The 24312-nt window shown below is 42.9% G+C and overlaps 1 protein-coding gene across 11 annotated transcripts in view; it reads right to left on the bottom strand.

Moving 5' to 3' along the window:
* The window catches only part of tanc2b (tetratricopeptide repeat, ankyrin repeat and coiled-coil containing 2b), an 80042-nt gene that overhangs the window by 11724 nt on the left and 44006 nt on the right, over nucleotides 1–24312 (bottom strand). For 5 of the 11 annotated variants that reach the window (XM_058078123.2, XM_078788345.1, XM_078788341.1 and 2 more), the window contains 15 exons: nucleotides 22292–22396; nucleotides 16160–16308; nucleotides 13256–13439; nucleotides 11772–12020; nucleotides 8436–8567; nucleotides 6114–6152; nucleotides 4459–4740; nucleotides 4265–4389; nucleotides 2587–2818; nucleotides 2350–2519; nucleotides 1993–2271; nucleotides 1032–1199; nucleotides 785–945; nucleotides 399–507; nucleotides 212–334 (listed from right to left, as the gene is read on the bottom strand). In XM_058078123.2, coding sequence (XP_057934106.2) covers nucleotides 212–334; nucleotides 399–507; nucleotides 785–945; nucleotides 1032–1199; nucleotides 1993–2271; nucleotides 2350–2519; nucleotides 2587–2818; nucleotides 4265–4389; nucleotides 4459–4740; nucleotides 6114–6152; nucleotides 8436–8567; nucleotides 11772–12020; nucleotides 13256–13439; nucleotides 16160–16308; nucleotides 22292–22396 — 2507 coding nt within the window. Of the gene's footprint in view, nucleotides 1–211; nucleotides 335–398; nucleotides 508–784; nucleotides 946–1031; nucleotides 1200–1992; nucleotides 2272–2349; nucleotides 2520–2586; nucleotides 2819–4264; nucleotides 4390–4458; nucleotides 4741–6113; nucleotides 6153–8435; nucleotides 8568–11771; nucleotides 12021–13255; nucleotides 13440–16159; nucleotides 16309–16466; nucleotides 16571–21940; nucleotides 22087–22291; nucleotides 22397–24312 lie in introns of those variants that run through there. The other 6 variants (XM_078788349.1, XM_058078131.2, XM_058078132.2 and 3 more) reach the window with 4 other exon arrangements.

The following is a 24312-nucleotide window of genomic DNA, read 5'->3' as shown; positions in this document are numbered from 1 at the left end:
AGAGTGACACCATAATAACATTAGAGTGACATCATAATGACATTAGAGTGACACCATAATAACATTAGAGTGACACCATAATGACATCGGTGACATCATGACATTAGAGTGACACCATAATGACATTAGAGTGACATCATAATGACATCAGAGTGACACCATAATGACATTATGGCGTGCCTGACTGTACTATGTTCAGTTGTGTGTCTACCTTGATGTTGGGGGTGTAGAGGTTCCTCAGAGACGAGAGTGCGGCCGAAAGACCCTCAGAGCTGTAGGACACCCACAAGCCTTGCAAGATGGAAGAGGAGACCCCCACTTTCTTGCTGAGGCCCTTGAAGAGACAGCCGGTGTAAAGCATGGTGGCTTGGTGCGTGTGGGACACCATGGACAGATACCTTGAAGATATGTGCTTTGAGGATGTGATGGCCCAGCTCGATGGTCTGCTGCCGGTTCAGCTTGTTCTGCTGCCGAGAGAACCAGAAGGCCAGCAGAGTGTGGCCGCTCCTGCACAGCAAACACAAAAAGTCGGGAACATGTTCCATCCTGAGCTTCATTCCATGAGGGATTGATCACCTTGCTGTGACTAACGAGACGTGTCTATTTATAGCCGCCTGACTAATGTGGCGACGCACGTCTCTCACACAATATCGCAGATGATGCACACGCTATTTTGGGCTGAAAGCGGAATGGATAGGTCGCAATAAATGTTGCACATCCATTCACGGAAATCAACGCTGAATATGTGGCGTGGGCAAAAGTATTGGGACAGAGGGAGACTCACCTGGGGTCGCACAGGAACTTGGTCTTCTCTCCTTCCTCCCGCCATATCAACCACTCTCTGAAGGACGGGTGGACAAACATGCGGGTGCCATCCCTCCTCTTCACCAGGAAGACGGACAGGTTGTCCAAGCGCTGCTGGAAGTCGTCCCAGTCCAGCGTGCCCTGCGGCACGACATTAGCACGTTAGCTTGACCCCCTGGGGGGTGTCGACCCGCCGCACCCCTCCCGCCCCCGCTTAGGGCGTCTACCTGCAGCGAGCCGGAGTTTATGGCCTGGTAGATCTGCTCGTCGGTCAGCGGGTGGAGGGAGGCCACCGCCACGTTGAGGAGGGGCAGCGCCCGCTCAAAGGACGACTGCGTGGGGAAGCGCATGTTGCACTGCAGCAGGTACACCTCTGCCAGGTTGACCGGGACCACCTGGAGCCAGATTATTACCATCATAATTTGACTTTATTCCCAAAATAATACAACTTTTCCCCAGCCTAATTTTCCACAAATTTCACTTCATTTTGTCTTCTTAGAATATTCCGACTTTGAAATAAAATCAAAATAAACATTATTTAATATTTCAGCTTTATGCTATTAAACTGACATTATTTCCTCATAATATTATATATATATATATATATTATATTTATTCTCATAAAATTGCAACTTGCTTTCTTGTTAGAAAAAAAAAATTCTCTCAATATTTTGACTTTATTTTCATACATTTACAGGTATGTTCACCATTACTTTCTTTTCTTATTTTCCATATATTTAAACTTTCTTCTTAAACAATCTTCATAAAATTATGACCTTATTCCCATAATATTGTAACTTTTCACCTTCATCTAATTTTTTAATTTTTTCTTTCAGATTTAAAACTTTCTGCCACTAAAATGATATTTTCCCCCATAACATTATTTTATTTATTCTTATAAAAATGAAACTTTTGACTATTTTGACTTTATTGTCAAATAATTACAGCTATTTTTTCCCCAACTATTTACTACTTTCTTCTTAATCTTCCTGTGGTAAGGTTTTGACTTTATTGCTTGTTTTCTGACTTGTCTTTTTTATTTAATATTTCAACTTTCTTCTACTAAAATAATGTAATGTTATTCTTATAAAATTAGCATTTTTTTCTGTCCTCAGGACAACAAAAAAAAAACCTTTGTACGCCCCTGGAATGAAGTAACTCCTAATACTGCAAATCCGAAGTCGTCACCTTGTAGCTGGAGCTCTTGAGGACCAGGTAGCCCTTCTCAATGAGGTCAAAGGTGAGCTTGAGGTACAGGTACGAGCCCTGGCTCAGGGCCTTCAGGTGGCCGCTGAGCTTCCCGAATGTGGTGTTGTCCATCTTGCCGTTGAGCGAGATGTTGTTCTGGATCTCCGGGCTGCTGTGGATGCGGTGCAGGATGTAGCCCTGCAGGTCCTGGTCCATGGCGTCGTTCTCCTCCAGGGAGTCCAGGGAGATGCGGTGGAAAGGCAGCGGGTTGGTGATCTCCTGCAGCCGTGGGACAAAAACTGCGGCATCAAGAACACCGCAACTCCACAGTCTGGTCCGGTCCGGTCCAGCACTGACCTGCAGGGTGGTTCGGACCGTCACCACCAGTTTGAGCCAGGGAGGGAACTTGTTGATGGTTTTGCAGAGAAAGGAGACGATGGTGTCGCCGTAGTCTGGCTTGTGGAACTCGGCCTCGTTCAGGCCGTCAATGAGGACGATGAGGTCCTCCTCGGAGTTGATCTTCCTCTCTGGACAACAGGCAGATCACCACAATGCACCCCACGAATCTCCGTTACAAAACCTTGGTCGTATTACCTTTATAAAGAGCGTCCAAAGGCTCCAAGACGCCCCTCCTGAAGGACGCCAGGGGGTCTTGGACGCAGGAGCGCAGGCTCAGGATGCTCTGGAGGTGCGGCTCCCTCAGCATCTGCTCCCTGTAGGCCACTAGGTGAGGCGAGCGGCACAACAGAGCCGCCACGTTGTGCACGAACTCGGGCACCAGGCAGGTGTAGGCGTTGTCCGCCTGGCAGTAGTGGTAGGCCACCACCTGGGGGCGACGCAGAGTCACACAAACAGGAAGTTGCAGTCAATCGCAGTTGATAAAAAGAGCGTCAGGTTCACGGCTGGAAGATTGCTGTTAATAATTAATAATTCATCACTTCTGGTTGCCAGGAGACGGCGTGGGCTCGTGCACGCTGGTACGAGAGTTGCGAGGTTGTCACGTTTCCCAGCCAGCGACATGCGCCCATGCGGGAATTACTCCACCAGCCAGTGGCTACAAAATAAAAGCCTTCCAAAGGATGGCGATGCTGGGATCGCATGGGATGATTTTTCAAACACGAAAAAATGTCCAGATTGGAATAAAATAATAAAAAATGGAGGTGAAAAAGCGAGTGAGCTGAATTATTAATGCAGAGAATTAACAAGATCTAATAGCTTGGCTGGGAAGTGGCATTCTGCACATATTAATATTTCATAAGACTCCCCGGCAAAGTTGTTTTTTCTTTTTTAAACACATCTGCATAATGCATCAGGCTGAGTGTGCGTGGATCAGGTGACCTTACAGATTTGGACACAATGAGACACCTTCCAAGAAGTCACAAAGTACCTTAGCATGCCTGCGGTGACCCACACGGGGGCGCTGTTTCATTGACATTTCTAATCCAAGGTACTACGTATAAAAGTTGGAATGCGATGTAAACAATGAATAACAGGACTGTAAAGGTGACTTTTGGCGTGTTATTTCATGTCTACACTGCTCTAATAATGTTCAAAACCCTATTTAGTAAATCATAAACAGGCTCTAACTCCAAATATATGACATTTTTTATTACCAATTCACCTTATAAACTATGAACGAGGGACAACAGTACTGCAATCCCTCCCTTATGGCTAACATGGCTAATTGGACACAGATCAGGCCGGTCAACCAAAAATGACCCCAAGAGCGTTGTGCCGACTCATTCAAGAGGTCACAAAAGACCCCACAACAACCGCAGGTCTCAACAGAAGGTGGACTTTTTTGGAAAAGTAACACGTTTCAGAAAAAGTCAAATGTGGTGGTGGTAGTGTGACGGTCCGGGGACATTTTGCTGCTTCAGGACCAGGAAGACCTACTGCGATAGTCCATATCTGATTGGCAAGACTTTGGAGCAGGCTAATCCAAGTCCTGAGCTGGATGCTATGGAGATGCCGTGGCAAGACCTTCAAAAGCTCATTGCAAGTTATCACAAACGCTTGCTTGCAGTTGTTGCTGCGAAGGATGGATTTTTTTCTCCCTTAATAATAGTTAGTTTCATTTCAAAACTGCATTTTGTGTCGAGTTGAGTTGTTATTAATATTCAGTCGATCAATTGTTCCATCTATGAATCAATCAGTCTCAATTCCACCAACATCCACCTAATCCATCAATCAAGGATTCCATGAAGGATCAACCATCACTTCCTGGATGTGTTGGTCCTCCATGAATCAAAGATGCTGATGCTGATCATACCTGAGAGGCCAGTCTCCTCATGGACTCCTCCTGACGTCGTCTCATCTCGGGGGTGCCGGGACAGCTGCCTCCCCCCAGGGTGCCGTGGCTGGGCTGGGACTGGCTGAGAGGGAGCCCCTCCCCATCTGGACATGGGACACGCTCGTCCAATCAAAACACAAAGACGTTTTTTGTCTCCAAGAGCGAGCACCTACGTTTGGGCGAGGCCTGCGGGCTGTCGGAGGCGATCTGCCTCATGCGGGTACCGTGGCAGCTGAGCGCCACCAGGCGGGAAATGATGGCCGTCTTCCCGAAGCCGATGTTGCCCACCACCACCACGCCGCGACTGCCGCCGCAGGTGGGCCGGTTGAGGTGGGCGTCCACCTCCTGGAAGAGCCACTCCCGACCCGTGAAGACCGAGTCCATGGTGATGGACGGTACCTCGAATAGCAGCGGCTTCAGGGCGATGTCCTGGGGCCGATACGGAGCGAAACGCACTGCCGGGTCAGAGGGAAGGGGCGGGGGCGGGTTCGGGTAGAAAAATGCATATTTAATATTATTTATTATATTATTTAATATATATTTTTAAATAATTATATTATTTAATATATTATTTATATATTTTTAATGCACATTTTTCCCTAAATGAAGCATGTTTAAATATAATAAATGGCTAAAGACTTACTGGAAATATCTCACACAAAACATAAAACACGTGAACATATTCCATTGATAAAAATATTTATAAAAAATGCACATTTAATTTTATTTATTATACTATTTAAAATTATTATTTTTTAAATAATTATATTATTTAATATATTATTTATATATATTTAATGCACATTTTATTCCCTAAATGAAGCATGTTTAAACATAATAAATGTACAAAACAAATACAATGCATTCGCAACACACATTGATGTGTAGTATTTGACACTCGATCAATAATGTTGATCTCTATACTTTTCACTATATCATATATATTATTTATATCTTATTTTCTCTATAATAATAGGAGTCTAACGGTGACTATAAGGGTGTTATTTCATGTCTAGAAAAACATAATAATGTTAAAAAACATTAGAATAGGTTCCCTATGATCTAACTAAGAACATTTTCCTTTCATAAATAATTTTTAGTCACAAAAAGGCATTTTTAAGCATAAAAATTGGAAGTAAAACCCAAATATAAGGTATTCAGGAAGTACTTTACACAACAGGAAGTTACAAAATAAAAGAATCTCTACCAATGTTAACATGTGTAAGTAAATATTTTGTATTATTTATCTTAATTTCTCTTATTATGTCCTCTATGTTGAGTAATAAGGCTGTAAAAGTGACTATAGGGGTGTTATTTAATGTCCAAAGGGCTCTAATAATGTTTATTTAGCATATTTAGAAGGTTGTACATCGGCTGTTTATGCTCCAATTATAAAAATACGACATCATCGCCGCTTCTTAACACACCACAACTGATTTGATGTGTGTACAATGACGCATACGTTATGGTTCAAATCCACCTCGGGAACATCGCTAGTGCTTCTCCATGCTGCTCCTCCATAGTTGCTAATAACTTCCTGTGGTGTGGTTAGATGAGGTTGTAAAAAATGAGCTAAGGTCGCACATAGGGGACGCCACAAACGGCGTTTTAAAATGAAAACGTTAAAAGGTGTGAGGGTCTCTTGTGCCACTAGAGGGAGTCGCTGCACAAACGTCAAGCTTGTTGAAGATAAAATGATTTGGGGATGTGAAGAATTTAAACGTATCATCACTTGTCTTTTCGTTTTTTTTTCATGTATTCTTGAAAGCATCTGCCGGTTAATCCGAAGCGTTCGTGCCGTGCCGCCAAGAACGTCAAGGTGACTTACGTGACTGCGACTGCCAGGCGTGGGAGTTGTTGGTGGAAGCTGAGGCAAAGCAAACACAGGACAAGCCAAAGGTTAAAGGGCAAATGAAGGACACGAGTGAGCAGCAAAACGCACTCAAAGAAGTGAGAGGAATCCCGAGATTCCTGATTCATCCTAAATCGGTTGTCATTCCCTAGCGTCTCCTTGGTCTACGACGAGGTAGATGGGATGCCAGATCTACCTCAAGTGGCTCCTATTCAAAGTGAAGGAACCGCCGCTCTACTCTGGATTAGGAAGCTCCTCACCTCGTCTCCCATTCCGGCCTCTTGTATCTGCAATCGTTCTTTCGTAGATTTCGAATGTAGATTGACATGACGGTGCTCTACACTGACCCCCGACCCCTGAGATACTTCAACTCTGCAAACGTTCACCGGGAATAGGCTTCACTAGCTAGCTCGGATGAGCGGAAAATGGATGGATGGATTCGAAATTCTACCACTTTTGGGAGCGTATTTGTGGGAATGTTGGTGCACTGGCGAGGTGGAACGTCACTAATGTTGGAGCAAAGTCTTTCTACGGCTGTCCAAAATCCCAAAATGGCTTGCAAGGTGAGTCTGCACACCGCGTGTCCCGATTCAAGTCAGTTTAGGACAGTAGGGATGAAGGAACGTGCATCCCGTGAAAGCGTTGTTGGCAACGGCGTCCGTCAAGCGTTAGTGTTGTGCGTGTCCACGCCAAACGGGTGCGGCCGGCTCGCCAAAGAGCGCGGCTGGGCGCTACGTATAATGAGCACATATTGCTCTTCATCTATTCTTCCTCCAAAGCGCCGCTTGCTAGCATTGCTTCGCTTCCAGGAATCATAATTCCGGCCACAGCGCCAAAGAAAAGGAAAGAAACTCCCGCTTGGATATTCACTCGCAGTCGCAAACGCAAACGGCGCTTCTATCAGTCACGCCTGCTGATGTAACGCTACTCGGTTGGGGTGAAAGAAAGGATGATGCAATGTGGCCAAGTCGGGACGTACGCGGGTTTTACGTGCCGCTATCCCAATCAGCCTCCATGCTCCGCTCCGGCATAAACCACATTACCGGCGGCTACACCGGGAACACCGGGAACACATAGCTGGCAAACGGGGAGCTGTTTTAGGGCGAGAGCGATGCCTCCCCTCAAGCAAAATTGAGCAAGGTATCACTTCCCGCCCCCTCCGCCGCAACCGCGGACACCTCCGTGGCCAGACGGGGGCCGGCGTCTCAGACGCTTTGAATTATTCACCAGGTGAGGATGACTCATGCTGGCTGAGCAGCAGGAGGAAGAGGAAGATGGTACAAGGAAAAACATCTTGCTAACGGTACGAGTTAGCATAAAGGCCTCAATTCCCAAGATGGCTGCTGTGTTTGTTATGTTCTGGAAATGGATGATAATACTTTCATCCCTAGGAATATCCAGCTTTTCCAGAACTTCATTCATATGATGGCTGTTTTGTGCTAATCTATTCTTTATTATTATTACCTTACCTCCTCTCCTCCCATTCAGTGTGGAACTGGGAGGTTTTTGGCTACTTAAGTTCAAAACTGTGCTGCCGAGTGGTTAGCGCGCACGAGACCCCTCGGCCATCTCTGTGTGGAGTTTGCATGTTTTTTTCTCCTGGGACTCCGGTTTCCTCCCCCATTCCAAAAACATGCTAGCATGTTAGCTTCATTGGCCACTCCAAATTGTCCATAGGTATGAATGTGGTTGGGAATAGTTGTTTGTCTATATGTGCCCTGTGATTGGCTGGCCACCAGTCCAGCGTTGACCCTGCCTGAATGAAAGTTTAAAACGGGTTAGCTCGCTAGCTTGTTAGCTCACTAACGGTCGTCATGAGTCAGCAAGACAGCATTACATTTGCAATGTGTTGTAAACAATGTGTAACAGGAGTGTAAAGGGGACTATAGGGGTGTTATTTCATGTCCAGAGGGCTCTAATAATGTTTGAAATCACATTCAGAAAATCATAAAAAGGTTTTATAGTATGCTCGAACTCTGAAAATATTAAATTTTAACAACAATGTATTCTGTATTGTGTCAATTCAAGGATCTGGATCGAGTCTGGAACCAATTAAATATGATGTAAACATGTTCGTTAAAAAATAACTACACAGCCAGCCTGCTGATGACATCATAGACATGTGACATGTGGTCAATTTTCGCTTATTGCCATGTGCTAGCAAGCTAATTGTTGGACTCACACATATTGAACGCTAACAGGAAGGCCGAACAAGATTTGGGTGCTAAGCTAACACTTTAGCACATGTAGCACTATTGCTTTAGTGTGTGTGTTTGTGTATGTGTGTTAAGGACACACCTCTCAAGTCCTGCCCCGAGTGTCCCGGCCCGCAGGTGGTGCTCTGTCTGGGCATGCGCAGAGAGGCGCGTAGCGGCGTGTTCCTCTGCTCATCCAGGTAGGCCAGGTCTTCCAGGTGGGCGGAGCTAGTGGCTGCCATCGCGCCACAGAGGAGAAACAAACTCAAATGAATACGCATGGAAGCACCTGTCAGATGTTTCAAGAAGGCCGAGGCATTTCTCCGGCTCCTCCGGGAGGGGAGGGGGACCCTGAGCCGCGTCACCGCTCCAGAATTCCCCGCCGTCGCCGTCTGTCACTCGGCAGATGCCCACCCGGCCCCTCTCAGGATTAATTAGCCGCGCATACCGATGTCTTATTCATGAAGTCGGCGCCGGCTGATGATTGTTCACAGAAAATATTCGGTTAGATTAGATTCCGCCCACGCCATTCCACCGTCAACCCCCCTCCCCCGACTTCCAGCTTGCTGAGGTGACAAACGAGGGAGTCCAAGTGGTGGAAGAGAGCCACCCGAGGACACGGCTGCGCTTCCCGGAAGTGCTTTGTTAAGGATAATAAATATATTAACTTAATTCATATACAAATACATTAAAGCAATGCCAAAATAAAATAATAATTAATACAAATATTTACTTTACCTGTTTATTTATCTAAATATTTTTTCACAATCAAATAATTTTAAATACTGTATCTTATGTAACTATATTAAAAAAGTAAGAAATGCAATTAATAATAAGAAAAATGATTAAGAATAAGAATAAGAAAAATAATAATAAGAAAAATTAAGTGTCTTTTAAAATGTATTTTTCTAATTAATAATTTAATTAGTATTATTTTGTTTTTTTAATTATTTATATATGTATGAATATAAATATACTTATAATATACATGTTTAAAGCAATGGCAAAATAAAACAATAATCAATACATATATTTACTTATTTAAATATTTTTTCACAATAATAAAATAATTTAAAATTCTGTATATAATATAACTATATTAAAAAAGTAAGAAATACAATTAATAATAATAACAACAAAGGTAATATTTTTTTAAAAATTGCATTAGTTCCAGTTGGAAATGCTTCATTTAGGCCAAAAGACGTCAAATCGGCTTAATTTGGGGGATTAATAAGTTAATAAGTTTTTATGAAAAAGCGCAATAAAGTGAAGGCGTGAAATTGGAGGCGTGCAGCGGCGCAGCTTCCTGTTAAGGAAGATCTATCTTAACAGATGATCTTGGCACCCTGTTGTTCCACAAGACCATAGTCCAGTCCGGATCATCTGCAGCCTAGTTTGGAATCACACCTCGGCATACCACAGCACGTCCGCCATCTTCATGGTTCACTTCCTGTGGCTCCGAGTGTGCTTCCGCGACCGCATGTGTGTTTCAGCGAGACGTAAAAAGCAGTTGCAAGGATTTTCTCCTCAATGGGATGAGGGCTTTCCACGTTGCAGCTACACAAGGAGGCGTTTGGACTTGGAATGCCAGGATTCCAATCTGTGTGCTCATCTCTCGTATCTGCAATGCAGCAGTCTGCTCGCATCACGTTCATTGCTCCTCCGCCAATGTGCTACGTCTGCACGGGGGGGCAGCAGGAAGGAAGGAAGTGTTGAAGCAGGCGGGTGGAAGGAAAAGAGGAGGTTAGGAAGGAAGGGAAGGAAGAGGGAGAAGGAAATGAAGGACGAAAAAAAGGGAGGAGAAAGGAAACCACAGGATGCAGGAAGGACAGAAAACAAAAACAAATGCCCCTAATATTATAATATTATCCTAATATTATGCCTTTGTCCCCTAATTTTCCAAATACTTATTCTTTGCTTCTCATAAAACTTTGAAAAGATGATGTCTATTTTCTTGAATATTTCAACTCCATGCTACCAAAAAGATATTATTTTTCCTCATAATGTTACCAGTTTATTCTCGTAAAATTGTGACCTTTTTCCTCATCAGAATGTGACTTTTTTATTTTAATATTTGGACGTCATTTTTTCCATTTCTGTTAAAAAAAATATTTTTTTTCTATGAAATTATTCCCAGAATATTTGTACTTTATTATCGTAATGTTCTGGTAAAATTGTGACCTTTTTCCTCATTAGAATGTGACTTTTTTCTTTTAATATTAGGGCGTCACCTTTTCCATTTCTGTTAAAAAAAAAAAAAAAAAATTCTTCTTGTAATTATATATAATATTTGGACTTTATTATCATAATATTATATTTTTTTCAGCGTCCGTGTCTGGGCCCCGGACATCACCCAAAATCCGGGCTGACCCCAACCTAACGCCATCAGCCTCCCTCCTCACTTCCCGCCTTCCTCTGCAGTCCTCGATCCCATCGCACATGAAAGGGAGATAAAACGGCCGATCCTGGCTCCTCGTCTCGGAGGAAGAAAGCCAGAGGGATTATAGGGAATTGTGCTGTATCAACACCTTCCCACTTTTCCCATCATAACCAAGTCCATGTTGACTGCTTGCTGCCAAAGCCAGTGAAAGCAACCACCAGGTCCACCGTGTGTGTGTGTGGTTGTGTGTGTGTGTGTGTGTGTGTGTGTGCGTGTTATCAAACCGCAGCCCACAATAAGAAGCATCAGCGTCCTTTCCTGCTTCCTAACTGCCTTCATTATCTTTTTTTCACGGCTTCAAATTGTACAGAGTAATCCCTCATCGCTTCACGCTTCCCTTTCAAGCCTTCATGCGTTCACAGCTTTTCAAAAATATCAATCCTGCTGTTTCTTGGTTGAATACGGCCTAAACAAGCATATTTTACATATTTACGGGAGCATTTTCAAGCATAAATATGGCTAAGTGAGGTAAATAGTGAGGTAATATACAAATACTCAGTTTGTGATGATATGTAGGATTCTCACCTTGGTCACTAGGTGTCAGTAATGTCACATCCGTGAGACACCGAAGGAAGTATTGCTATATATTTTTTCTATTTGTATTATTTATTATTGATTTATTTTTTAATTTGATGTTTTTTACAAATATATATATATATATATAAATATATAATAAAAATAATTTATTAATTAATTATATTTAATTAATTTTCTTTCATTTTAATTAATTTTAATAATAAAAAATATAATATAATAAGTATATTTATTTGCAATTGGTTTTACTATTATTTTTTAATGATGGATCATTAATAGATAGACATCATAGACGTCATGATTCCTCATCTGCTGTGTGGAGAAGCGGGAAAGTCCACAAAGGAAGAAATCAAGCAGGAAAAGAACGTCTGGAAGGAGCAAAACAAACAGAAATACGCGTCGCCAAACGGCGAGTCAGCATATTTCCGCTTGAGGGGTTGGACAAGGAGGCGGGGAGGGACTCACCGGCCACAGAGTTGGGGCGGGGCATGAGGTACAGAGGGATGGAGTGGGCCGAGTGGGAGGACATGCTCTCCAGGCTGCGCTCGGGGATTTTGTTGAGGCTGTAGGTGGACGCCGTCATGTTCTCGTCCACGCGGTACAGGAAGGAGTCCATGCCTGATTTCTGCGACTGCCACAGCTTCAGGTTGCCCCGCGATCCCTCGCCGTGTTTGCCGCCGCGCTCCATGTTCTCAGAGTAGCTGGTCAGCGTGGCTGCCGGGACGGGAAGAACACAGGCAGTTAGCGCTGCGGGAACCAACTTTGGTTCCTCACAGAGGAGATACACTGCATCAATGCAAGCGTCACATGACATTGGAAATAATCCTTGGACGCTGCCGGCCACGTTCACGCTTATTTCCTGTCCTTCCGAGTCCATTTGGCGCACAAAACAACGAAACAACGCTGGCACACGTTTAGACGCACGGCATCACATCAACAGCCACTGAAGCTCCGGGAAGGGAAAAAAAAATCCAGTGATGTGGAATTGGCGGCGTAGGCACCAAAGCGTAGGATGCGGCCGCTACTCCTTCCCGTTTGGAAGTCATCACACACAACATCACCGCTCACGGCGGCTTTGTGTTCTTCATTTGCATTTCCGAAGATGCCTGAGGTGAGCAACACCTCCGGCTTTGGCGTTCCAGGAAAGATTCCTGGAAGATTAGCTTAGCTTGGTAGTTTTTTTGTTTACATTGGAGCAGAACACCGACACTTGGGACTTCCTGATCGGACCTTTTCAAATTTCTCCAAGAAATAAGAACAATAAATACATAAATTCATCAATGATGTTAAACCGGGGGTGTCCTCGGACGTTTTTTTCCAGTACTGCATTTTTTTCTTAAATATATAAGAATATATTAAAATAATAAAATAATATATGAGAATATTTTTTTTCTTAAAAATTTTTCTTCTTAAATAATTGTGGTAAATTTTCCTGTCCTAAAATTAATCTTCTTACTTTTTGTATACATTACCTGTAAAAATAGGGCCAATATATAGTTTTTATAAAAAACTATATAGTTTTTATAAAAAACTATATATAGTTTTTATAAAAAACTATATATATATTACCAGTATATTGTAAAAATATGGCCAATGGAACCCCCCCCCCCCCCCCCCCCCCCCCCCGTGTTAACCACATGCACATCATGGCCTACTTCAGGCATCACGCTGAATGCTGCGTTTCAGTTCAGTTCAGTTCGGAAATCCCAGACAATCCAGTCAAACCAACTGAAGTCAACTGAAATGGCATGGTGTCTTTGAACGCAACGCTTGCGATTCATATGAATCCTGGAACATTTGCATTTTATTCAGATGTATCTTTTAGCTAATAAAACATTTTGGACATGCAGCCTCAAATGGTGATTGATTAATTTGAAGATTAATCAGACTAAAAATGTCAATAATTTTGCCAGCTTCTTGCGATATGGCGACACAAAGACATTTCTCACCGATAATCCCGCTGTCACGGCTCTCCAGCGTGGAGGTGGGACTGGTGACGGAACCGTAGGCGCAGTCCTTGGTGCCGGCCTGGCCCGGCATGGCGGGGGGCAGGGTGGAGCAGGGGCTGCCTGCAGGGGGGGAGGCAGTGCTGCTGGTCAGGGTGGAGCATGGGCTGATCCTCTGGTTCTGGCCCTGGTGGGGCGAAAAGGGGGGGGTGTCATCATGGTGAATAATAACGACCGATAGTATCTGTGGGTTGCTATGATATGCTGCTATGTAGCCACTGTCTCAGCTTAGCATGACAATAACATGAAGGCACGAGACGCATTGTTGCGTGTCAGCTCAGGTTAGCAGATGACACAAAAATAAAAAATATATATGCTCCTGCACACGGAATCAAACATTCATGTGTGCGCCTTGCGTGTGTGTATGCGTGTGCGAGTGTGTGGCATCGAGCCGAGGAAGAAAGGTGAAGTGGTGCTCAAGGCAAAGTCCACTTCTAACACGCTTTATGCGCAGGATAAACACACACACAAAGACACACACACACACACACACACACACACACTCACACACACACACACACACACACACACAAGCTTCAGCTGTTTTGATTGCTGCATAATTTCAATGTCAACACGGAAAGCGCTCCCTGCATCAACACTTTGGGCAACATTCTTATTCTTTGTCGTCCAAAAGCCACACGGCGTGGACGACTGCATCACGCTGGCTCTAGCACATCATGGTTCTAGAATACATGCCAGCTAGCTAGCTAGCTAAGAAAGTCACCCTAAAGCACTGGCCTGTCACTGGCTTACTTTTTGATTGAGCCACCAATTCTCAAATGACAATTAAAACAAAAGCAAAGTAAAAAAAAAAAGTACATAATTATTTTTATACGTTTTTATAATTTTTATTTTTTTATTTAAATAAATAGAATTATTATTTCATCAATAATAATAATTATTATATATAATAAAAACAAATCATGTTTTTGACAATTAAAACAAAAGCAAAGTAAAAAAGTGCATAATTATTTTATTTTTTATACGTTTTTATGATTATTTTTTTATTTTAATAAATATAATAATTATTTTATCAATAATAATAATTATTATATATTATAAAAAATATATGTTTTATGACAATTAAAACAAAAGCAAAGTAAAAAAACTGTCTAATTATTTTATTTGTTTGTTTTTATAATTATTTTTATTTTTTTAAATGTAAAAAAATATAATAATTATTTTATCAATGATTATTATTATTATTATTATTATTATATATAATAAAATTATAATTATAATAATAGTGCACAAAAAATGATTTTGGTGTGAGCCCCAATATGGGGGGGGGGGGTGCTGAAAATACTTCATTTAGCCAAAACCTACGTAAGAATAAGCTAAGCACTCCCAGGCGGCTCCGTCTTGTTTGTGACATTGACAAAAAAACCCCAGCGTGTTCATACTTGTGGACATACGTTGATCCCATTTTCTGCTCAGTCAGGAGCGTGCATGCCTACCTACACAAACCCCAGCGCGGTCTTCCCGCATCAGCGGCGTACGGGCCGTGAAGTCACACGGCGTACACGGCGGCGTGTGCAGCGGGCTGCCAGCGTGAGTCACGTTTCTTAAAAAAGAGGCGCTTGAATAAACCTCTCTTGGTTTGTCCACCCCCACTGCTCTCTTCTCTTCATGCAGTCCATCAGCACCGCGGCTTGGCCACTAAACTTCCAGCTTCAACTAAACGCCCTCTTGGAACCAAACCGCCCGGCGCACTCCGCTGTGCCGTACGCGGCAGGGGTCCGTTGCTTGGTTACGTAACCCATCCTCATTAAAGGTCATCGTACTGCATGAAAAAGCAGTCAAAAGAATTCTTTTTCTCCGAGCCTACTGCTCTGTTATTGGTCCCGAGGACTTCCCACCAGCAGCCGAACCTTTTAACATTGACGTAGGAAAGGCGTCGGACTTCAGCAACAGTTTGGCGGATAGTCCAGTTTCGTATTGGCCCTGTGTTCACAAAGTAGTCCCTTATGAAGTGCCTTGGACGGATGGGCATGCCCATAAAAGGAAGTTCGTGTCAGTGGGACGTGGTATTTTAAAAGAAAACTCTGTAATAGCGAGTGTGCAGAGGCATCTGAAACAGCTGTCAGGGCCCGGGTCCAAATGTGCAAACCTCATTTTTTTTTATGTTATTATGTTATGAGAATAAAATCATGGGAATAAAGTCATCATTAACAGAACAACATTTTATAAGAAAAAAGCTGTAATCGTTGGGAAAAAAACTGTAATTTTACAAAAATAAAGTCAAAATATTCACAAAAAAATCTATTGATAGAAAGTCATACTTTTATGAGAATAATGCTGTAACTTTATGAGGAAAAATTATGTCATTTTAGTAGCATGGATTTAAAATAGTAAAGCAAAAAGATGCTTTTTTAAAGTCATAATATTATGAGAAATAAAACATTTTTGGAAAATGAGGTTGCGGAAAAAATGCCTGTATATTAGTCCACATATTATTATATTTAGATATTATTATCTTGAACCTGACAAACCATCCAAGCGGCCAAGTTGCATCCTTTCATTTTCACTCTGTGGACATCACTGGGAAAAGGCTCGGATACCCCCCCCTCGTGCTAGCCTGACACGGGAAGAACATGTAAACTCCACACGGAGATGCCCCAGCAGAGAATCAAACCCGGTCTTCTCCATCTCCTGACCAACGTGCCAACCACTCGTCCACCGTGCGGCCTTATCTTATTTTTCTCCACTAAAACTTCTCCCCGCGCCAAGACTAAGATAAGCGGTGTAAATAAGATAAGTTCCTAAAAATGAAAACATCCAACTTCCTGTGTTTGTTTTTCAAAATAAAAGCAGAGAGCTACGGCTACACACGTTCAGGACGTTTACCTGTCTGGCCTCGGGCTCCTCCATGCTGTAGTGGGGACCGGCGGGCCCCTCGCTCACTTTGTCTCCCAGAAGGAACCCCAGGCGCGTCATCAATGTGTTGGCTGCTTCATCCACCGAGGGAGGGGGTCCCAGCTCCTGGCTTGACTCCCCTGCAGAGGCGGGAGGAGGACGCAGGTTTGTGTGAGGCATCGCAAGAGAGAGCGAGAGAGAGAGAGCGAGAGAGAGAGAGAGGAATGAACAAAAAGAGAAGAAAAAAAAAGGCCATGATGTCCGTCCATCTGCTGGCTTTCAGAGGCAAGCAGCCCACCTGAACGCATCACGGGAACATCCTGTGCCCCCTGCCCCCCCGACGGCTTCTTCACGAAAGCCCAAACCGCCTTCATTCACGAGCTCACGAGACGGCGAAACGTAAACCCTGCTGGCTGCCAGCCTCTGCTGCTGCAACATGGGCGTGACGTAACAGGATACACCCTTCACCTGTCAGACAAAGCGGAGGGAGGCTCCGCCCTTGTGTCCTGTTTGCACAGGCTGGTGGATCTCAGGAGGGAAAAGAACCCCCCCCCTCCAGCATGACTTGTGGTTATTCCCTGATGTTGTCGAGGCTTCCGGGTAACGCCAGGTAATGGCAAAACGACCCAGCTGAGCTAAAAGGCAGCAGCGCTAATTGGATGCGGCGGCCGCCCCGATCGGCCCCGCACACGAACACCAGCGCAGCCGTTAGCACGGGATGGTCAGAGCTTAAATAAACAGCTTCCCTCCCCGCGCTCCCTCCTCTGTTGGTGCGTTCCGGCGGGGCAGGTCGGACCAGACGGGCGGGTAACCGCACTAGTCCGTTAGTCAACAGACAAGCACACAAACATGGCATCCTAAAATGCCGCACGTGCAGGCCGGAGCAGCAGATGGGGCCCAACAAATCAGAACCCGAAGAAAGCAATTTGGGGAAAATGGCACATAAACCCCGCCTTTGTGAGCCAGTACGGTCGTCTCTCACCGCCGTGCGCTTCCAATTTGGCAATTGGACTCTGGACTCAATACGGACGCTAGCTTGCCAGCTAACAAGCTCTTCACATAGACTCAAATGTATTTCTTCCATCAAGACAAGACTTAAGAAAACAAAAAAACAACCACTTCCACACCAAATGGGAGGACAACTTTTTCCACTCTGTTATATTTGTTATGCGACATTTCCAGCTGCACACTTTCTGTGGTCTGTGTTTCAAAGAACAAGGACTAAGAAGCCAAATGTGTACCACTTCCACACCAAATGGGAGGACAACTTTTTTCACTCTGTTATATTATATTCATGTGAAATTTTTCCAGCTGCACACTTTCTGTGTTTGTGTTTCAAAGAACAAGGACTAAGAAGCCAAATGTGTACCACTTCCACACCAAATGGGAGGACAACCTTTTCCACTCTATGTTATATTTGTTATGTGACATTTCCAGCTGCACACTTTCTGTGGTTTGTATTTGAAAGAACAAGGACCAAGAAGCCAAATGTGTACCACTTCCACACCAAATGGGAGGACATCTTTTTTCATATATATATTATATTTGTTATGTGACATATTGCTGCCCCATCCTTGTTATGATACAACAAACAGTACTTGTAAATACATTTGTACTTCAGGAGAAAAAAGTATTTGATATCCTGCTAACTGCTAAACATTCTGGTCCATGACCACAAAAAAAAAACACTTTTCCATTCCAACCTCTCCATCTTCAAGACCAAAGAGCCATCAAAGGTCCTCAAGACCTGCTCAGCTCAAGAGGGCTCCTGGTGCAGCCATTGATCAATGCAAGGGAAGTGTCAATCATCCTGGCTGTGGACACCAGGAGTGAAAATGAATTCCGACACAACATAAACTCTGTTTTTCACCCAAACATTCCAGGCAGCGTCCACTCCTGTTCCTCCACGCTGCAACCTCATAGTGGTGCGTGATAGCATCATGTGATAGCATCATGTGATAGCATCATGTGATAGAGCGAGACGTCTTCCCGCAGCGCCTGTCCATCTTGATAGCTTATCATTCTCTAGAGGCGGAACAGCGTGAAGATAAACATTAGCTGATGGAGCGCACCTCTGCTGCCTCACGCCGTTTTATTTCGCCGCTTCGGGATTTTTTTGGACCAGAAAAAGTCAAGTCGGTACAGATCCCCGGAAAGGATGAATAATCCTGATTCGGATCAGAACTGACATTCCCTGTGCATGCATTGTTATTCACTGACAAAGTCCTGCATGGAGTTCCAACTGGGGGGCACACTGGGGCGTGGAATAAAATGTCAAGGAAAAAGTGAATAAAGTCAAAATCCTGTGTGAATAAAGTCATAATTATGAGGGGAAAGTGGACAAGACCAAAGTTTAACTAGTTAGAATAAAACCCAGCAGAAATGGGAAAAAAGCAGATTTTTAAAATGAGAATAAACTCAAAATATTAAGAGAAGAACGTTGGATACTAATGAGGAAAAAAGTTGCAATTTAATTGTTGTAAAGTCAAAATAAGAGGAAAAATAGTGTCATTTTTTGTAGCATTCAGCAATATTATGAGAAATAAAACAAAATAGTGAAACTATGTTGGAATATTGTGGGAATAAAGCCAGAATATTATGAGAATAAAGTAAAAAAAATGTTTTTAACTGGAAAAAGAAGAGAAAATTCAGATGAAATTAAGATGAAAAAGATGAAAAGATGAGATGCAATTTGATACTTTTATAAGTGCATTTATACTTCTATAATTGTATACTTTTTCTGGTCTTATTGCAGCACCTTGGCTCTTCTCAACGAGCAGCAGGCATCAGGCTTCCCTGTCTAGGAAAGTTCATTGGAATTCCAGGTTTTTTTCTCACTCAAAATGACACACGGGCAAATAATTCAAACCCTGAGGTCATCAAGTCTGAATGGAAACTCGTAGTTTTGCTCTAAAGCTGCTAGCTAACAAACTGAAGGCAAAATAAAAATAGAAGGTAACCCCCTTAGGGGACGTCATCATCCCCACGCGGGTTTATTTAAGGAAACGGGCCCAATGCTGCCGAGACACTCCCATTGAGGATTGGGAGCTGTAATTCCATCCATTTGCAAACCTGCGGTCCAATCCCGCCGGGATTGACTGACCTTGGAGGCCGGCTTTTATGCTCGGCTCTGCTGAGCCGCAGCATCACGGGGCCATTTTGCTTTGGCTTTGGAGGCAAAGTGCGGCCATTGCATCATTACGGTGACGCTTTTATTGTGGCGGAGGCATTCACACGTCCGATAGCATTTTTCCTCTCCGCGGTTTCTCCAACCTCATTTCTCAACCGATTCAAGCCAATCTAACGTCATACTGTTCAACATCAGAACTTCAAATATTACAATATTCCCACATTTAGAATAATAATATATAATTCCAATAATATTTTGACTTTTTTCTCACAATGATAACTTTTACACCAAACTAATTTTTACAAAATTACAACTTGGTAATATTACGGCATCTTTTTTAAAACTTGAATATTTCAAATTTATGCTAATAAAATGACATTATTTTTCTATTGTCATAAAATTACAACTTTTTTGTCCTTAGAAAATGATTTTAAAATAATAAATGGACAATTTCACTGCCGCCCCCTATTGGTGGAAATGTATGTTACATGTAACGTGACGTTCTGCTTGATCTGTGCACGGCGGCCTGACTCTCCCGACCTGATGGCTGCTGGTTCGATTCTCAGTCATTTCAACATTCACTCAGTTCACCTTCACAAACGATGTAAAAAAAGAAACCTTTTAACATTTCATCCGCGTATAAACTTGAGATTTTTTTTCTTTTTTTTTCAGGGTCTTGCTGAGCAACGTGCGACTGATGCGTTTAAAAGTGCAACCCAAATAAAGGACGGATAAAAGCCTCCTTTGTTCGGAATGCCACACTCAAAAGGCTGATATTAATACGCTGATATTATAGCAAGTATTTCCCTTTAATGCCAACACTTAGACGCTTTCTCTACCACTCGGAACGCCATTGGAAAACTCATCTGGAAGATATCAAGTACATCACGGACACCTCCGTCTCCCTAATGTCCCGACGTGAGCAATAAAACACACACACACACATTCCCCACCCGTCGGATTCCTGAGCTGCAGAGGGAGACAGATGGTTGCCATAGCAACTATCTGCGCGGGCACAGCCAGGAATGTGTTTCTGTGAGACGCGCATCAGTTTCGCCCCAACGGGTCCACCCGCTGCGCCGCCACCGGGTCGAGGTTGCGAGCGGGATGACCAAGAAACGGCGATTAGCTCCAACGACGGTAACCTCCGGGTAAGAAAGTGGAGTCCAGACTTGGAACGGTACCGTAACATTCCTGGAAGAGGGTGATGGTATCGTATGAAAACTTTCATTCACTCGTATAAGCTCTGCAGACGCCAACATGTCATCAGACATACGATGACATTCCGGATGTAGATGACTATGACGTTCCTGCTTCCACTGACTCCATTTCACAAGCTTTGTGTTCGCCAACAGCCTCTCAAACGCCCGAAGGCTGGAATGACTCAGTCTGATTATTTCCATCGCGGCCAGTGACGCCGCCCAATCCACCGCCAATAGATGTGCGTGCGTGTAGGACGCTTCGCCTCTCATCTTTTGTTGCGACACAATGACGCACCTTGGCAGGTGTTTACTAAAGGGGGGGGGGGGGGCACATGGAATATGATAAAAGTAATCCAACGCAGGTCAATACAGTAATTGCTGTATACGTGACAGTTTTTCAAATATGCTGTTTTGTGGTTGAATATGGACAAAATTAATAAAAAAAATATTTAGGGAATTTTCCATCATCCTCAATCCTTGTGTGAGACATGAAGACTTTCTGTAAAAAATATACATCAAACAAAAATGTAAAGAAATACAAATAAAATTAAAAATATTTATAATGAATACAAATTAAACATGACTTAAATAAAGGATATAGATATATACCTGTAAAAAAATACTGCACAATAATGACTTAAATAAAAATGTACAAAATAATAAAAATAAATCTAAATTAAAATGCCCTGAATAAAAGTGTCCAATATAAATATAAATTACATTTATTTTACAAAAATGCAAAATAAATACAATAAAATGTTTTATTTAAGTAATTTTTATGTTTTGTTTTTTTTAATTTTTCTACAAAAGAAAACCTGAAAAATGAGTTACATAAAAGTCTAAAAAGAATTATAATAAACACTTAGAATGACGTTAAAAGTTAAAACAAATAATAAAACGTAAGCTAAGCGACTTTCAGCATTAGCAGCCGCTAGTGGATGCTAATAACGCTAGCGTTGTCAAGCGGCGGCTAGCAGATCTAGCGTTCCACACGACAATCCCGCTAATTAGGCAGCAGGTTCGGGTGGCAGGATGACGAAGGCTAAAACTGCTGACTCCCAAATGTTTATCCGGCGCTAGCAAGGAGGATGGGCGGGAGGCAGGGCTAATCTCTTGGCACCGCGCCTCCGTGCGAGTAAGAGTAAACCGGTCGGACATGAGCGGGTCCCTTTGAAGTCCACCACAGAGCTCTTCAGGAACGTCACAAAGTCAACCACAAAGCGCCAGGCCACCAGCGTTTTCAGAAGAACACATGGAGAGCCGCCAAGCTGGCACGTTAGCAAGCGTTAAAGTGGACACGCCGCCAGAGGACTCGGTTAAGAGCTAAGATGTCCATCTGTCCGCCCTGTCCTCAAGCGTCCAGATGACTCCCCAAAGGGTCTTAGGACGGTTACACAACCAAAACCACCAAAAGCACAGACTATGGTATCAAACACCTACTTGCAGATCCCGTCGGGCACAAGCTCCACAGGAGAGGCTGACACACGGAGAGGTCCACCATTTTGCCCCCAAATCACACACAGCCTTCTCGGGGGTAAAGAAAACCTCGGGTGACCTGCTTTAGCATCCCAAAGCCAGGAGGGGGAGGGCGAGATCGGGATGTTGGACCGCGGATTAGAGACCAACCGCTGACTCCAGGAAGCAGAGCGGAGGATTAGAAAAGACGACGCGGTCGGGGGGGGGACGCTTTTGCTCACAAACACAAACAGACATGCAGGTGGTGACACAGAAGACGGGGGGGTCGGTGGGGTGTGGGTGGTGGATGGGTAGGTGGGGGGGTCGGAAACTTACCTGGGCAGGATCTGTCCAGGTAGGGATTCTTGGCTGGGTGGGTGGAGCCGAGCTCCGATTGCGGAATGCGAGGGCTCTCCACAAACTTTCCTTTCCGCAGAGGGGCTGGGAGCAGAAACGCACACACACACACACACACACACACACAGAGAGGGACACAACACACACACACATATATATATATGCAAATTAGGGAGAAGGAAGACGAAACAGGGATGGGAATGAAGCTTTGAAGCATCTGACTGGTACATACGTACATACTGGTACATACATACTGGTACATACGTACTGGTACATACATACTGGTACATACGTACTGGTACATACATGTGAGAAACACCACTGCTGCCATATTTTGTGTTTCCATCGCTAAAAGCCGTAAACGACCCCCAAAGAACTCATCCCAAAATCTTATTGGGACTTTTCCTGTACAGAAGTCATCACATGACTTCACCAAAAGGGCAGAGCTGTGATTGGCGGGTAGACAGACGGCCCCTTTCAAACCATTAAAGGCGAGATTTGTCTGTGCTTTGGCATGCAAATAAATAAAATGCATGCAAATTTAAATGACTTTAAAGTGTACAAAATAAAAAATACTTATTTTAAAAAAATTTCAATGACTTAAATTTAAATAAATAAAAACCAATGTAAAATAAATACAATAAAAATGTTTTATTTAAGTAATTTTTACGTTTTTGTTTTTTTTCCATTTTTGTACAAAAGAAAACCAGAACAATGAGTTACATAAAAGTGTAAAAAGAATTGTAATAAACACTTAAAATGACCTTAAAAGTTAAAAAAATGAATAAAGGTATATAAATTAAATAAATATGAATAACTAAATAACTAAAGACATCAAAATGTCAAATAAAAATTTACAAAATACAAATAGAATTATAACGATATATAATGAATACAAATTAAATGTGACTTAAAGAAATAAAATAAAAAATGACTTGAATAAAAATGTACAAAATAATAAAAAGTGTCCAAAAAACAAAAAAAATACCTAAAGTGCAAAAAAAACACTTAAATAAATGTGTAATTACAAATAAAAACAAATAGAAATAAAAGTAGCATAATTGAAAGTTGTTCCTGACTTAATGAGCATTGGAAGATGGGGGTCCCTGGATGAGACCAGATGAAAAACCCTAGTTTACAAGATGTTGACATACTACATCGCATTGCTTTTAGCATCTTTAAATGTACAAAATGTACTCGTACTACAATACTCCTGCTGTATGATAACACGGAACGATCAGTACACCAACGACCGAATGGGAGAATAAGAGGATGGATGACAGTCCAGGCCGTCCCTGAATCTTCATTTGGGGTCACAAAGGTTCCCGGCACACCAAGCCAACACCAAGCCAACACCAAGCGTGCCGAGACAAACAAAGAGACCCAAACTCAAAGCGGCGGGGCCGAGTCAGCATCTTTGTGAGCATGCGTGTCTTTCTCGCCACCGCCATCTGCCTTTAAAATGTGCTGGGTGTTAACACACGCGTGACAGGCTTGTTTACTCCCCGTGTCTGGCTCTGACTCAACGCAACACAAAGACACACTCTTTTGCTCAGCAGAGACAACAAGACTTGACTCAACGGAGGTTTGAGTCGCTGGAAAGAAGCCCAGCGTCATTGCAGCCCAAAAATGGCGGAAGTTGATTCATGCATTTATTGTACGGACCACGGGACCGCCTTTATTGATACATTAATATACAGTACTTGGACACTTGACTCCATCCTAGCTAAACACCTTTCTGTCTTTTCTACTGCGTGTAAACACATGGAACCTTTGCTAAGTTGGGCGGGGTTCCCACACGGTACGCATTAAGTGAGGGACCGCAAAATATTACAAAAGTATTTTCTTTTTTAACAAAGATGACAGATTACTTTTCCACAACTAATTTCTGCCGTATGTGTTTTATTATAAATTTTATTATAAATTTATTATTTATAAATTTATTATAACAGCTACATTTTTAAAATATGTATATTTTCTTAATTTAAAATAATTATTTC

The sequence above is a fragment of the Doryrhamphus excisus genome, linkage group LG2 (assembly GCF_037039965.1).
Source record: "Doryrhamphus excisus strain RoL-2023G ecotype Guam linkage group LG2, RoL_Dexc_Guam_v1.1, whole genome shotgun sequence".
Taxonomy (NCBI): Eukaryota; Metazoa; Chordata; class Actinopteri; order Syngnathiformes; family Syngnathidae; genus Doryrhamphus; species Doryrhamphus excisus.
The sequence above is the reverse complement of the archived record's forward strand: the minus strand, read 5'-3'. Positions and strand labels throughout refer to the sequence as shown.